The sequence below is a fragment of the Cucurbita moschata genome, unplaced genomic scaffold, assembly GCF_002738365.1.
Source record: "Cucurbita moschata cultivar Rifu unplaced genomic scaffold, Cmos_1.0 Cmo_Scf00001, whole genome shotgun sequence".
Classification (NCBI taxonomy): domain Eukaryota; kingdom Viridiplantae; phylum Streptophyta; class Magnoliopsida; order Cucurbitales; family Cucurbitaceae; genus Cucurbita; species Cucurbita moschata.
Genome location: NW_019268517.1, coordinates 7,566,016 through 7,578,415, shown reverse-complemented (window position 1 = coordinate 7,578,415; position 12,400 = coordinate 7,566,016). Strand labels below are relative to the sequence as shown.

General features: G+C 41.4%; 2 protein-coding genes across 3 annotated transcripts in view; one reads left to right on the top strand and one right to left on the bottom strand.

Moving 5' to 3' along the window:
• LOC111453014 overlaps positions 1-5,588 on the top strand; it is a 6,498-nt gene extending 910 nt beyond the window's left edge. For both annotated transcript variants that reach the window (XM_023093941.1, XM_023093934.1), the window contains exons 2-4: positions 358-783; positions 1,327-2,440; positions 2,547-5,588. In XM_023093941.1, coding sequence (XP_022949709.1) covers positions 620-783; positions 1,327-2,440; positions 2,547-5,171 — 3,903 coding nt within the window. In that variant the 5' untranslated portion in view covers positions 358-619 and the 3' untranslated portion in view covers positions 5,172-5,588. The remainder of the gene's footprint in view (positions 1-357; positions 784-1,326; positions 2,441-2,546) is intronic.
• A 2,418-nt stretch (positions 5,589-8,006) lies between these two features.
• On the bottom strand, positions 8,007-11,982 carry LOC111450901. Its single transcript, XM_023091164.1, has one exon. It carries the CDS (start codon positions 11,135-11,137, stop codon positions 8,174-8,176), a length of 2,964 nt encoding a protein of 987 aa, XP_022946932.1. The 5' UTR covers positions 11,138-11,982; the 3' UTR covers positions 8,007-8,173.
• Positions 11,983-12,400: the final 418 nt, after the last annotated feature.

Sequence of the window (12,400 nt, the reverse complement as noted above, 5' to 3'; positions counted from 1 at the left end):
TTTTTTTTTTTTTTTTTTTTTTTTTGTTTTGATTTTGAAACTTCTTCTAATTTTGTGCCTTTTCGTTTCCTCATCTGACCTTTCAGATTTTGAAACTTCTGTTAATTTCATGCCTATTTTGAGGACTTTTAGACTGTTGATTTTGATTTTGAGCTTGGGGTTTAAAGCGCATGAAATGATGTTCATATATCTTTTTGGTTCTTTTCCTTCACGATTCATTGCTAAACCTTTCTAAATCTCATTTCCATCACATAAAATAACGTTCTACTTAGTTCTACACCCTTCTATTCTGCCCTCTATTGCCTTGGATCTCTCTTATAATTCATGATTTCATGCTAATTTCTTCACTTTTTGCAGCTTAATGGATGAAAATTCTGGTGGGGTTGCTTGATCTTTCTGTTTCTGGGTTGGTTTTTGGTGACTGCTGAAGATTTTGAGTGAAACAAGGAAGAAGAAGGTAAAGAAAGAGAGAGAAAAAGACTGTACTTTTTTCTTTTATATATATGCTGAAGTCTAAGTTAAAGATAAGGCCTAGTAGTGGAGATAGTAGTAGTAGTAGTAGACGAGCTTGTGACTGTTTGAAGAACAGCACAAGATCATCACCGAAGCTTTTCATCAGATGTTATCCATTGAAAACCCTCCACCAGATCCCCCACTTCAGCAGCTGAAAGCCAACGTTAATGATGATGAGAGGCCTTCTCAACATCACCTTCCTTTGCCAGAGGAGGATCTATCAAGCGCCGCTGTTCTTGACCATTCCACATTCCCAAACTTCTCCTTGAGGTATTGATTCAGCTCCTCCTCCTCACCCTTTGTTTGATGATAAACAGTGATGTTCTTTCATCTGGGAAAATCTCTGTTGTTGGGGTAGATCCACATGGTAAATTGTTGCTTGCTTTTAGTTTAGCCCCACCATGTGGCCTAATTCATGATACCCATCTTGTCCATATTTTCATACCTCTTCTTAGCCTGTTTATACTACAAGACTTTTGCTCCTTAATGGGTTTGTTTTGCCTGTTTCACATATTTTATGTTTCTTTTTACTAATCATTTTTGCTTTTCTTCATGCTTTTTTGTGGATGTGGATTTCATAGAGCTGCCTCCTTTCGGAATTCTTAGTGTTTTGTTTTGTATGTTTATTCACGAGCCATGAGACGTCGTTATTGTTTGTTTCTCTTGATTTACTTTCGTCCATGTCCAGACCGTATATTGTTAGGAGCATAAGTTCTCAAGGTTTTGCTTTTTGTTAGCTTTCTGGTCTCTAACGGCTAGGTTGAAGACCGACCAATATACGAGAATTAACGAAAAGAAATGGTTTTGATGCAGAGATTATGTGTTCAACACACGGAGCAAGGATATCCGAAACAACTGGCCGTTTTCCCTCAAGAATTTGCAGCTTTGCTTGAAACATGGTGTAAAGGATTTGTTACCACCGTTTCAGTCCACGGATTGTGTGAGAAACCATCGGCTTGCGGGGTGTGGAGGTGAAAGTTCGACCCGAGAGTTTGAAAATGTTTTTCGGGATTTTTCTGAGGCGAAAGAACATGTAGAACTAGACACATCAGCTGCAAAGTTGAATGAAAAGCAAGTAAGCCCTTGTGAAGGAGAAAATGGTTTGTCTTCCACCATGACAAGCATCTCACAATCTCAAAATGAATTGGCTTCTACAAGTGGACCATCTAGTTTATCATTAAGAACCAATAGTTTATTGGAAACACTGGCTGAGGTGGAGACTACTGGTTTTCGAGCATCCGAAAAGAACGAAATTAAAATCAAAACCTCAGGTAAAATGTGCAAGATAATCAGAAAATCTACTAATCATATCGACCAAACATCAGCTGCAGATATTGCTACGAGTTTTAGTATCGTATCGGAGTCGATGGCTTCAAAAGTATGCCCTGTCTGCAAGACGTTCTCCTCTTCATCAAACACTACTTTAAATGCCCATATTGATCAGTGCCTTTCTATAGCATCAACTCCAAAGTGTTCATCAGACTCCAAACTCACACGGTATAGGATCAAGCCGAGGAAGACGAAGTTGATGGTTGATATCTATGCTACAGCACGTCCGTGCACGTTGGAAGAGCTTGACAGAAGAAATGGTACAGCTTGGGCTACTTTGTCAGGCTTTCAAGCTCAAGATATTGAAAATCATCAGACTACTAATACTAATGAAGGAAAAAAGCAGAAGGTGGTGTCAGTTCATCCTGAGGACATTGGTGATAATGGAGACGCTGCAGTTTATATCGACGCCAATGGCACGAAGCTTCGAATTTTGTCGAAGTTTAGCTCTCCGTTGTCGTTGCCTGACGTGCAAGATGATGTCGGTTCACGGAAACTCAGAGGAGTGAAGGAAAGGAAGTTCCATTGTACCAAAAAGAACAAAAGCCATGCATCTGCTCAAGGTAGAAAAGTTTCAGCTCAAAAGTGCATTTCTCAGGTATACCACTCAATAAACTATGAACTCTGCTATTTTCTACTAATGTGGCATTATCATTTAGCTTTGTGTGCTAGCTGAGTTCATTTGTTCTTGACTGACTGATAAGGTTCAAGAACACAATCAACTGAAAGGAAGTAGTAGCTTGGAGGTGCATAAAATAACAAAGCAAGTGAAACCACATGACTCCGGGACTTTACGACAGTGGGCCTGCTCGAAACGAACTAGAGCCAGTAAGAGCTCTAGGAAAGAGGGATATCATCAACCTTCTATGTTTAAATGGCATGTGTCTCATGGCGTAGCGGTGGATACTGATCGATTGGTTCTTGAGAGGAGTCAAGTTCAGGATCAGACCAGTGTTTCATCTCCTGAAAGCAGTGAGAGAACTGAAAACACGGAGTACGAAGTCAATATTTCAGATAAGAGAGGGTGGTCTCCGGTGAGGAGGAGTTTGAGAAGTGCATTTTCTGGAGAAATGGTTGATACTGATTCTCTGACACAAAGGAAAAAGATTACGAATCGTCTGAGCAAACGTAGCGGTTTTATTGGCATCAATTGTTCGGTAAAACCTCGAAATACTAATGGGAGAATCATACAAGATTATCAGCCATCGCCTCCTGGATATAACAAGTTGTCAAGAAATTACCATGCTAATGCACAGAAAGCCAGGAAGTTGAATCTGGCTCGAAGAAAAGAGATTCTTGTCAGCAGTCGGTTTAATCGACTTTCTACCTATGAGAAGCCTAGAGACCAATTTGAATCATATGTCGACGACAGGACGATTCCCTGGCATTCGACATTTGATCACAGCCATAGTTCATCAGATGGGAGTATTGAAAGCGATCGATCGACGAAGGAGGTCGTTACTGAAGTAGCATCTCCCAAAGTAAGCAGTGAACTAAAAAACAGAAGTAATATAGATTCGATGAGCAAAGCCATAGCTTTGAGTAGTTCGGATTCAGAATCCGAATACGATGGATGTCACGAGGAGGAAAACATGGATTCTCATGTTAGAACGCGTGCTGAATTTCGAGAAGAAATCAAAGGCGTTGAACTTGGTAGTGAAGAAAATTCGTTTCGTGAAGATGTTAGTGTGGATTCGTCTTCAAAACTCGCTCTAAAGGAGAGTTTCATGTGCTTTTGTAAATCCATGGATCCCCAGTTTCATAAGACAAGGGTCTTGCTACAATCTACACAGAATTGTTCATGCTTCTTCTATGGATCAGATGGAACAAAAGATATGTTCTTTGGTGATGAAGATTGCAGTGCCATGATTGAACATGATGTTGAAAGAGAATTGGATTCTGAAATCAGGCGAGGAAGTTTTTGTTTCGAGGTCGATCCAATATCTATTCCGGGACCTCCAGGATCATTCTTGCCAAGTCCCCTCAGGGATACGAGATCCGAAGAATATCGAGGAAATTCTTCATTGAGCAATAGCTGGGTTCATTCTTGCCAAGATCAGCATGATTTGATTGATGGGGTTTCATCAAGTTCGCCTATTTCTGCAACATCAACCATCTCAAACGCCACAGCAGCTAGATCTTGTTTGAAGCATAATAATTCATCTGGAGTATCATCGGATGTATTTCACGATAAATCGGGCTCGGTACCTCCTAATGCTGGTGCAGAAAGGGGTGATGTCCAGCCTTGCCGTTGTCAGAGGGCTGACACTGACAAAGCTTTTCAAGACATCAATGTAGCCTATCAAGAACCAACAGGGCATCAGTCGTCGAGTTTAGAAACCATGCCAGCCATGGACAGAAAGCAGACAGCTTATAGTCTGAACGTTAGACCAAACAGCTTGGATATTATGCCTGAGAGCCATTCCCAACATACAATGTCTGGGAGTATGGTGTTTCCGGTCGATAAGTCTCCATTCAAGTCCCATTCAGTAAACGGTTTCCACGATCCAGGACTCGAGTTTTCAAGGACTAAACGTGAGCCTGCCAGTCCAGTTACTTCTAATCCTGTACTCAGGTTAATGGGTAAGAATCTGATGGTGGTAAACAAAGAAGAGGAAGATGTAGCTATACCAGTTAAGCAGCCTCAGCCACATCCACAACTTAACCATGTCTCAACTCCGGTTCCAAGTTTTGCTGGCGGTTCGTCGCAACGTGTTCAAAATCAAGCCTCTTGTTCCTTTCCTCATTGGTCGCCTCGAGATCCTTCGAAAACTCAAGATGCAGGTAACGCATTTGGGCGGAGTCTTGATGTAAGGTTGTCAAATGGCTTCAGGAACCCTGCAAATCTGAATACATTATCACCACATGTTCGAGAACCGGTCGCTTTTTTCCTGAAGCAGCAGACAGACTCCCGAGCATACACAAGTGACTACACAGACGAAGCATTGAACCGTCCTGGGCGGAAACAAAACGACGCAGCCATGTACAACACAAGTAGTACTCAAGAAATGCCTGATCATCAGCAGATGAATGCATTTTCTGCAACCAATCCTACCAAGGAAGTGTATGCAATGGGTGATGCTTCTTACCATGAAGCTAGATTCATTGCCAATGATCCAAAAGGAGGCATGAGGACTACTCTTCAGTTAAAAGCACCTGATGTAAATGCATTTTGTTATCTACCAAAGGACGTGTCTAATCTCGACAAAACCGCGACATTACACAATTCCAATTTTCAGTCGACCCCCTCCCGGAAAGATCACACCAGTCCTGTAAAGTGGGATTGTAACTCGGAATCGGCATACGTCTGCAGGAGGGGAGTCTTTTAATAGCTTTGTTATATCCACAAGAAAGAGTTACTCGACATCTTTGCTCGTTGCAGTTCTTCGAACAATCAATGCCTAATATCCGAATATATCTTCCAAATGTTTGGTCGTTTTTTCGGTAGCCAAATGTTTTCGAGATGCTGCTGACCTAAGGAAACCGTCAAGCAATGACATAAGCAGTGAGTAACAATACGTTTTACCAGATGAAGAAGATACATACAATGGAGTTCAGTTCTAAAGCTATGGAGAGGTCTGATACTATATATTGTACAAGTGGTTTTCGAAGAATAATCGTCTCGAACATCTGACCGAAACGTAATGAAACCGAGCTCTCCCGATAGGTGAAGCGTTTTTCCTGTTAAGTTGTAAGTAAATAACTTCATAGGTATGTGTTTATGACCATCGGTTATTTTGCTGCTAGTCTTAACGGTTTCACAGATTCAATACAAACATGATAGGAAACAAACAACATAATGAAGCTGCATTAGATTGGAATTAGAAACTACGAACCTCCACGATGATATAATATTGTCCACTTTGAGTATAAGCTCTCATGACTTTGCTTTGAGATTCTCTCGAAGGCTTCGTACCAATGGAGATATATTTCTTATAAATCCATGATCTGTCCCTAAATTAGTCAATGTGAGACTCTCTCTGTTCACGGGTTTGTGCAGAGGTGGCAGCTGGGCCATTTAGGAGAGAGAGAGGCACTTTAAAGAAGAGAAGTGATACGGATGTTGGGAATATTTGCAGATAGGAATGGAAATGAAGAGCTATTCCTTTTCACTTTTGGATCTAAAGCTCCCTCGTTCTCTCTCATCATTGCTGCTGAGAGTGCTTTTTCTCGGTTTGTCCAAAGACTACTGTTCGTAGCTTGGACTTCCCCTTAAGGATTTTAAAACGCATCTTTAGGGTTCAGCGTCCTTGTTGACAATCTCAATGTCTGGCTCTATACCATTTGTAACCACTCAAGCTCACTGCTAATAGATATTGTCCTGCTTGAGTTTTCCCTCAATGTTTTTAAAACACGTCTACTAGAGAGAGGTTTCCACACTTTTATAAGGAATGTTTCGTCCTCCTCTCCAATCGACGTGGGATCTCATAGAACCAAATCCTTTTCTCTTTAACAAAACCATCATTAAAGCCATGGTTGATGGTTGGTGTTCCCAAGTGCTTCCAACTTTTTATAAGATGGGTTTTGGTTAATCCAGCTATACAATCACTACGTTGAAAAGATTGAACTTTTTGGTTTGGTGGGCTTCAAAACTAACCTGAAATCCAACCACAGCTGGCTGAAAAGGAAATAGCATCAGATGAACTCTGCTAATACTAAACTTAAAAGCTTAACCTTACCTTTAATTCTTCTTTTGATATCATTAATATGCTTTTGAAACGAATGCTTGGTGGGTGAGAGTATATATATATATATATATATATATATATGAATCTTTATATGTGTATGATTAATAAATACATACTTTTCATGGTGAAATCTAGACACCTCCCAAAACTCTCTCTCTCTGGAGTGCTTGCAATTGGACCCCTTGCTTCCACTTCACATTTGGCTTACTCTGATCTTCAAAAGCTTGCAAGATTAAACAATTGACCACTCCAGGGGCTCTCAAACAATTCATATTACTGACTGCCGTTCTATGGCGAAATTAACATCAAAGTTAGTAAGACAGCCCACTCTGATGCCACTCGTTATCAATGAAGTTTCGCATCAGTTAGAATTGAAAAAGAATAAGAGGGGAACGAAACATTCCTTATAAAGGTGTGGAAACTTGTTACTAGCAAACGTGTTTGAAAACTGTGAGACTGACGATGATACTTAACGGGTCAAAGCGGATAATATTTGCTAGTAGTGGGCTTGGGTTGTTATAAATGGTATCAAAGACGGACACCAAACAATGTGCCAGTGATGACGTTGGGCCCTAAAGGTGATGGATTGTGAGATTCAATATCGGTTGGAGAAGGGAACAAACATTTCTTATAAGGGTGTGGAAACTCTTACTAGCGGATATGTTTTAAAACCATGAGGCTGACAGCGATACGTAACGGTCCAAAACGGACAATATTTGTTAGTGGTATGCTTGGACTGTTATAAATGGTGTCAGAGACAGACACCGAGCGATGTGTCAACAAGGACACTAGATTCTTAAGGGAGGTAGATTGTGAGATCAAACATCGGTTGGAGAGGGGAATGGAGCATTTCTTATAAGAGTATGGAAACCTCTTACTAACAGACTCGTTTTTAAACCGTGAGGCTGACGACGATACGTAACGGTCCAAAGTAGACAATATTTGTTAGTGGTGAGCTTGGGTTGTTACAAATGGTATTAGAGACAGACATCGAGTGATGTGCCAACAAGAACACTAGGTCCCTAAGGGAGGTGAATTGTGAGATCAAACATCGGTGGAGAGGGGAATAGAGCATTTCTTATAAGGGTATAGAAACTTCTTACTAACAAACGCGTTTTAAAACAGTAAGGCTGACGACGATACACGGACCAAAATAGATAATATTTGCTAGTGATGAACTTGAGTTACCGTACGAGACGTTTTGAAAAGTGTATGATTGAATAGTTGATAGTAGAATGAAAAAGGGTGAGTGTTGTAGACAATATTATAGTAATAATTTGTATGATGGAGCAAGTGGGTATTAGAGTATGGATTTAGATTAGCCTTTTTCTGGTATGTGTGTTTTGGGCAGGTGAGTTGTGAACCAAGTATTAAGATAAGCATTCAGCCATTAGTAAATGAATGTCTTATTCATCCAAAAGCCTTATCCCATCTTCCTCATGGCCTCCCATTTGTTCTTTAATGTTGTCATTTTGTTCATCAACAACTGTAATCTGGCTCAGTTCATCCCATTTCTTGTGTCAAATTCAGCTAAAATCACATAAAAACACTAAATTTATGACCCACAAATCTGATTTTACATACAACACTTGGTTACTGAACTGTCAAAACTAGTTTACCAAGTATTTGGATTATTAACTACATCAGATCTTGCTTCGAAGTCGAACGATTTTCGCTAACGTTTCTTGAGCTGCCAAGGTTTGGGCATGGTTATGTCCCAACATCACTGTTCTTATACTTATGCAAGTTCTACATAGCTCTTCCGCGCTGTCGAAGTGTCCACCTCTAAGCAGTAGCTTTGCTCGTGTTTCGAGCAGTGTAGCTTTCAGCAATGTCACGTCTTGCCACACGTATTCATCGACCCGTTGGTACCCGCCTTGGAACTTCTTTTTCCAACATAATGACCCTTCACACCAGTCTTGTATTTGAGATACAAATGACTTCTCTACTTCCTCAAGTGCATTTGTGCATACCTTCAGCAACTCTAGAGCCGAGTTGCACCTCGAAAATGTCGTGAACGCCAGAATTGCCAAAGGGAGGGCTGTTTTTTTTATGTATAGGACCATATCGATAGCCTTTAGTTGTACGAACGGAGGTTCAGATTTGAAACCGAAGACGAGAAATGCAGAAGCCCATAAATGATCCAAGTTAGCCATTGTGTTACTGCTAGATTTCCTGATCCCTTGAACTATGGACTTGGCAGCTGATAAACCTTCCTTTCTTTTAGCGAACACTTGAGTTATGGGATGGAATTGGATCCAACAACCCGGTTGCTTGTTCGCTTTTCGGGCGAGTCCGAACTTGATTAGAAGAAGAGCAGATTCTTCCTCACTTTTCCAAGCTTGTGAAGCTAAACAAGAGCAACAACCAAACATGAAACTCAGGCATTGGCTCCACTTTTTCAATCCTTTTCTTGACACAGCCATGTCCTTTGCTGCCGTGGCTAGTACCGATATCGAAACAGGCGCTGGGGCGAACCAAGCGCCAACCAGTAATATTCCTGATGCTAGAGGTCCATTAGTTTGCTCTAAGATTGAAAAGGAAAAGTAAATGATCTTCATCAGGAAAGGATTGTTTTTGCAGTAATGTTCTTCGTTTATACTTATGTATGAGCACGGAGACGATTCATCGACCGGGACTTGCTCGATAGCTTCGAAAAGAGAAGATGGGGTGATAGTAAGCTCACCAAGCAGTGATCCAATCACCCAAAGACCATATGTCAACCTCCCAAGCTTCTCATCAAACTTCCTGAGATACTCCAATTCCTCAGAAGGGTATTCTTTCTTCCTTCTTCCTCTCATCAAAACCATAGCATCAGCCAAAGGCAATGGAAGAATGTTTATCATCCGAAAACTCGTCACTTTCGAGAGTCTCGTCGTGATGATCACATGAGATCCCCCGGTGTTCCTCGGCAACAAATCGTTCAAATCTTTCCCTTCCCACCAATCCTCCTCTGCCTCAAGATTATCAATGATCAACAAGTATGGCATGTCTCCAAATAGCTCCCTCTTGACTCGTTTGAATGCCTCGAGTTCTTGCTCCTCGAAACTCCGAAATCGTCCTCGATCTTTTTCAGCATCAGCACTTATGTCTAATCCTAAGTTCAAAGATAGATTCAATATGTTTTGTCGAAAGTAACGACCTTCGCCACCGACCCATAAAACCATCTTGTACCGTTGGGAGTATCTATAAGCGAATTCCAGAGCTAGCTCTGTCTTTCCAATGCCAGGGACACCATTGATGCACAATATGCTGCTGCTAGTGCTCTTGTGATTCCCAGTTTTTACCATTTCCTTATGCTTTGATCTTTTGAATGAGTTTCTTCCTTTAGCTGGTTCAACCCATGTCTCCAAAGTTGGATTATCAGACCTTCCTATCTCCAAGTTAATAAATCTACTTCCCCTCACAGTGACTGGCTCACTTTCTTCATCGGCTAGGCCTTCGGATTGCTGGCTGCCATTGCCTTCGACGATCGGCGTAGACACCGCACCGTCTTGCTTATGACAGCTTCGACCACCGAACAGAGCGGTTTCCATTTCCATAATCTCCTTCTCCCTCCCCACAAAGTTTCTGTTTCTTGGAAATGGAAGCTCCTCAAATCTTTCAACATCACTTTCAGTACTCATCCTACCAAGTTTTGCTCTCAAAATCCCTGCTGCTTTAGCTATGCAGCTTCTCCAATTACCTTCATTGGCCTCCAATTTGTATTCATGGAACTTCATCAATCCCTGCCCTGTCTCTTTGAACTCTTTATCCATGGAATTGTAGCTGAGAAAGCTCGAGATCTCCGACGACTCCATGTTGAAAAACAATGGAATCAAGTTCTTCTTCTGTGCAAAGAATCTCACCTCCTCCAAGGTGAAAGGGTTATGGAATTTGGAGTTGGTGAGGACAACGATTCCGAATGTCACGGAGCTGATAACCCGGTCGGCGATCTCGTGGCTTTGATTATCGGAGTACTTGGACCGATCGGCGATGAAGCAGGCAATCCCTTGAAGCTCAAGTTCTGATTTGAGCCATTTACAGAAGCGTATTAGGCCATTAGCTTGGCCATGGAACCCAATGTAGACATCACAGCTTCTGAGTTTAGAGGTGGAAACAGGGGAGAGGGGGCCGCCGCATTTGGCGAAGGAGATCCGAGGGACAGGGAAGGAGAACGAAATGCGCGGCGGAGCAGAGTCCGGGACAGGAACGCATGCAACAAATTGCAGCTTGGAATCAGTAGAAGGGTTATCGGAATATTCATATTGGTCAGACGGAGGCGTGTAGGAACTACTAGGAATATCCTCAGAATGCGACATCGGCGGCGAGGAACAAGTCAGCGCCGTCGTGATATCCGTCGGTATCGGATTCGCTTCCGTCTTTGGGATAACTGCCCTCGGCGAAATGTACGGCGACTGAAGAGCCGAAACAAACGCCGACGACGGTGGCGATAAAAGGGAAGGCGAGTTATAAGGTGAGGACTCTATTGAGGTTTTAAGGTCCGGCAATGCCAAATCGGACGGGGAAGTTCCCGGCGGCTTAGTTGCAGAACTTGGAGCAATTTTAATGGTGAGACCGGTGGATCTCGCCGGAGCAGATTCTGAATCAACCCCATCAGAATCCATAGCTTTAAAAACAGATCCAACTCCAGAAACCTTCAATTCATTCACTCTGGTTTCAGCTCAAGTTGAATGCAACAGTAAGAAACAGAGCCTTCCTCTGTTCAACAGCCATGACAGGACAGGAAGCAAGAAACCAAACCCACAATTCAAAATCAAATCAAAAACACGAAAACAGAAGATGGGTTTTCGATTTCAGGTATCATTAATCACATTTCTTGATCAAAACCCACAAAAAACAAAAACCCAGATAAGAGTTACAGAACGCCACTGGTTCATTGACAGATCAAGGGAAGAAAAAAAAAACGAAGAAGAACAAGAAACCCACCTCTATCGTTGTATGTAAAACAAGTTGAACAAGTTGGATCTGAGGTACATTTGAATAAAAAAAACAGAGGTGGGGGGTGGGAATAGTTTAGGATTTGTTGAGAGGCATAGACGGGGAGAATAAAATAAAGAAAAACCCGTCTCGAAATGGAGCAATAGGGTTTTGTTTTACGTGTATTTGCAAGGGAAAAGGAGGAGGAAGGGTCAAAGAAATGGGTCACAGAGACCGAAGATTGGTCAGAAAACAGAGAGAAAAAAGGGGGCATTGGGAGTGGAACCATGGATGCGGCAATGGCTGTGGAAGTGGGTTTTGGATCAAACTTTCCATATTCAAAGCTTGAACAAGACTCACCAGATCAGCTGGTGAAGATGATGGGAAACTAATTTGAATCATGAATTTGATTTCAATGGCTAAGATTGAGCTGACAAAATTTCAAACAATCTGCTGTGGTAATTGTACCCACAAGACCAGTCCAACTGAACCAGATGCTCAGTAAGAGATTGTTTGATAGCAACCCTTTTTTTTTTTCCTCTTCCACTTACTAAATACAAATTTTTAAATTTATTTAAATATATTATTACATTGTCGTATCTACTGTGCTAACGTGATGGTCACAACTTATTCCCTTCACAGTTAGATTGTGACGTTCTCTCCTTCTTAACTTAGTCATCGTCCTCAATCGCTAACTTGAGGCACAACCACTCTTTGGACCGTGACACACTCCTCCATTTAATCTCGGCATCGTCTTGATGATCATCCAACTTTGGACTGATTTCTTTGTCTCACATAATATTATATGAAAATGTAAATATAAAATTGTTCTAGATGTACAATACAATCTTTAAATCGATATTCATTTAATGTTGGGACCCACGATAATAAATGAAAAAAGAATTACCATTTAAATTAATCTTAATAAGTAGAAAATGGCAAGAAAATGA

Excerpts from the sequence above, each read along its gene's own strand:
- LOC111450901 (XM_023091164.1), bottom strand. The coding sequence starts at position 11,137 with ATGGATTCTGATGGGGTTGATTCAGAATCTGCTCCGGCGAGATCCACC.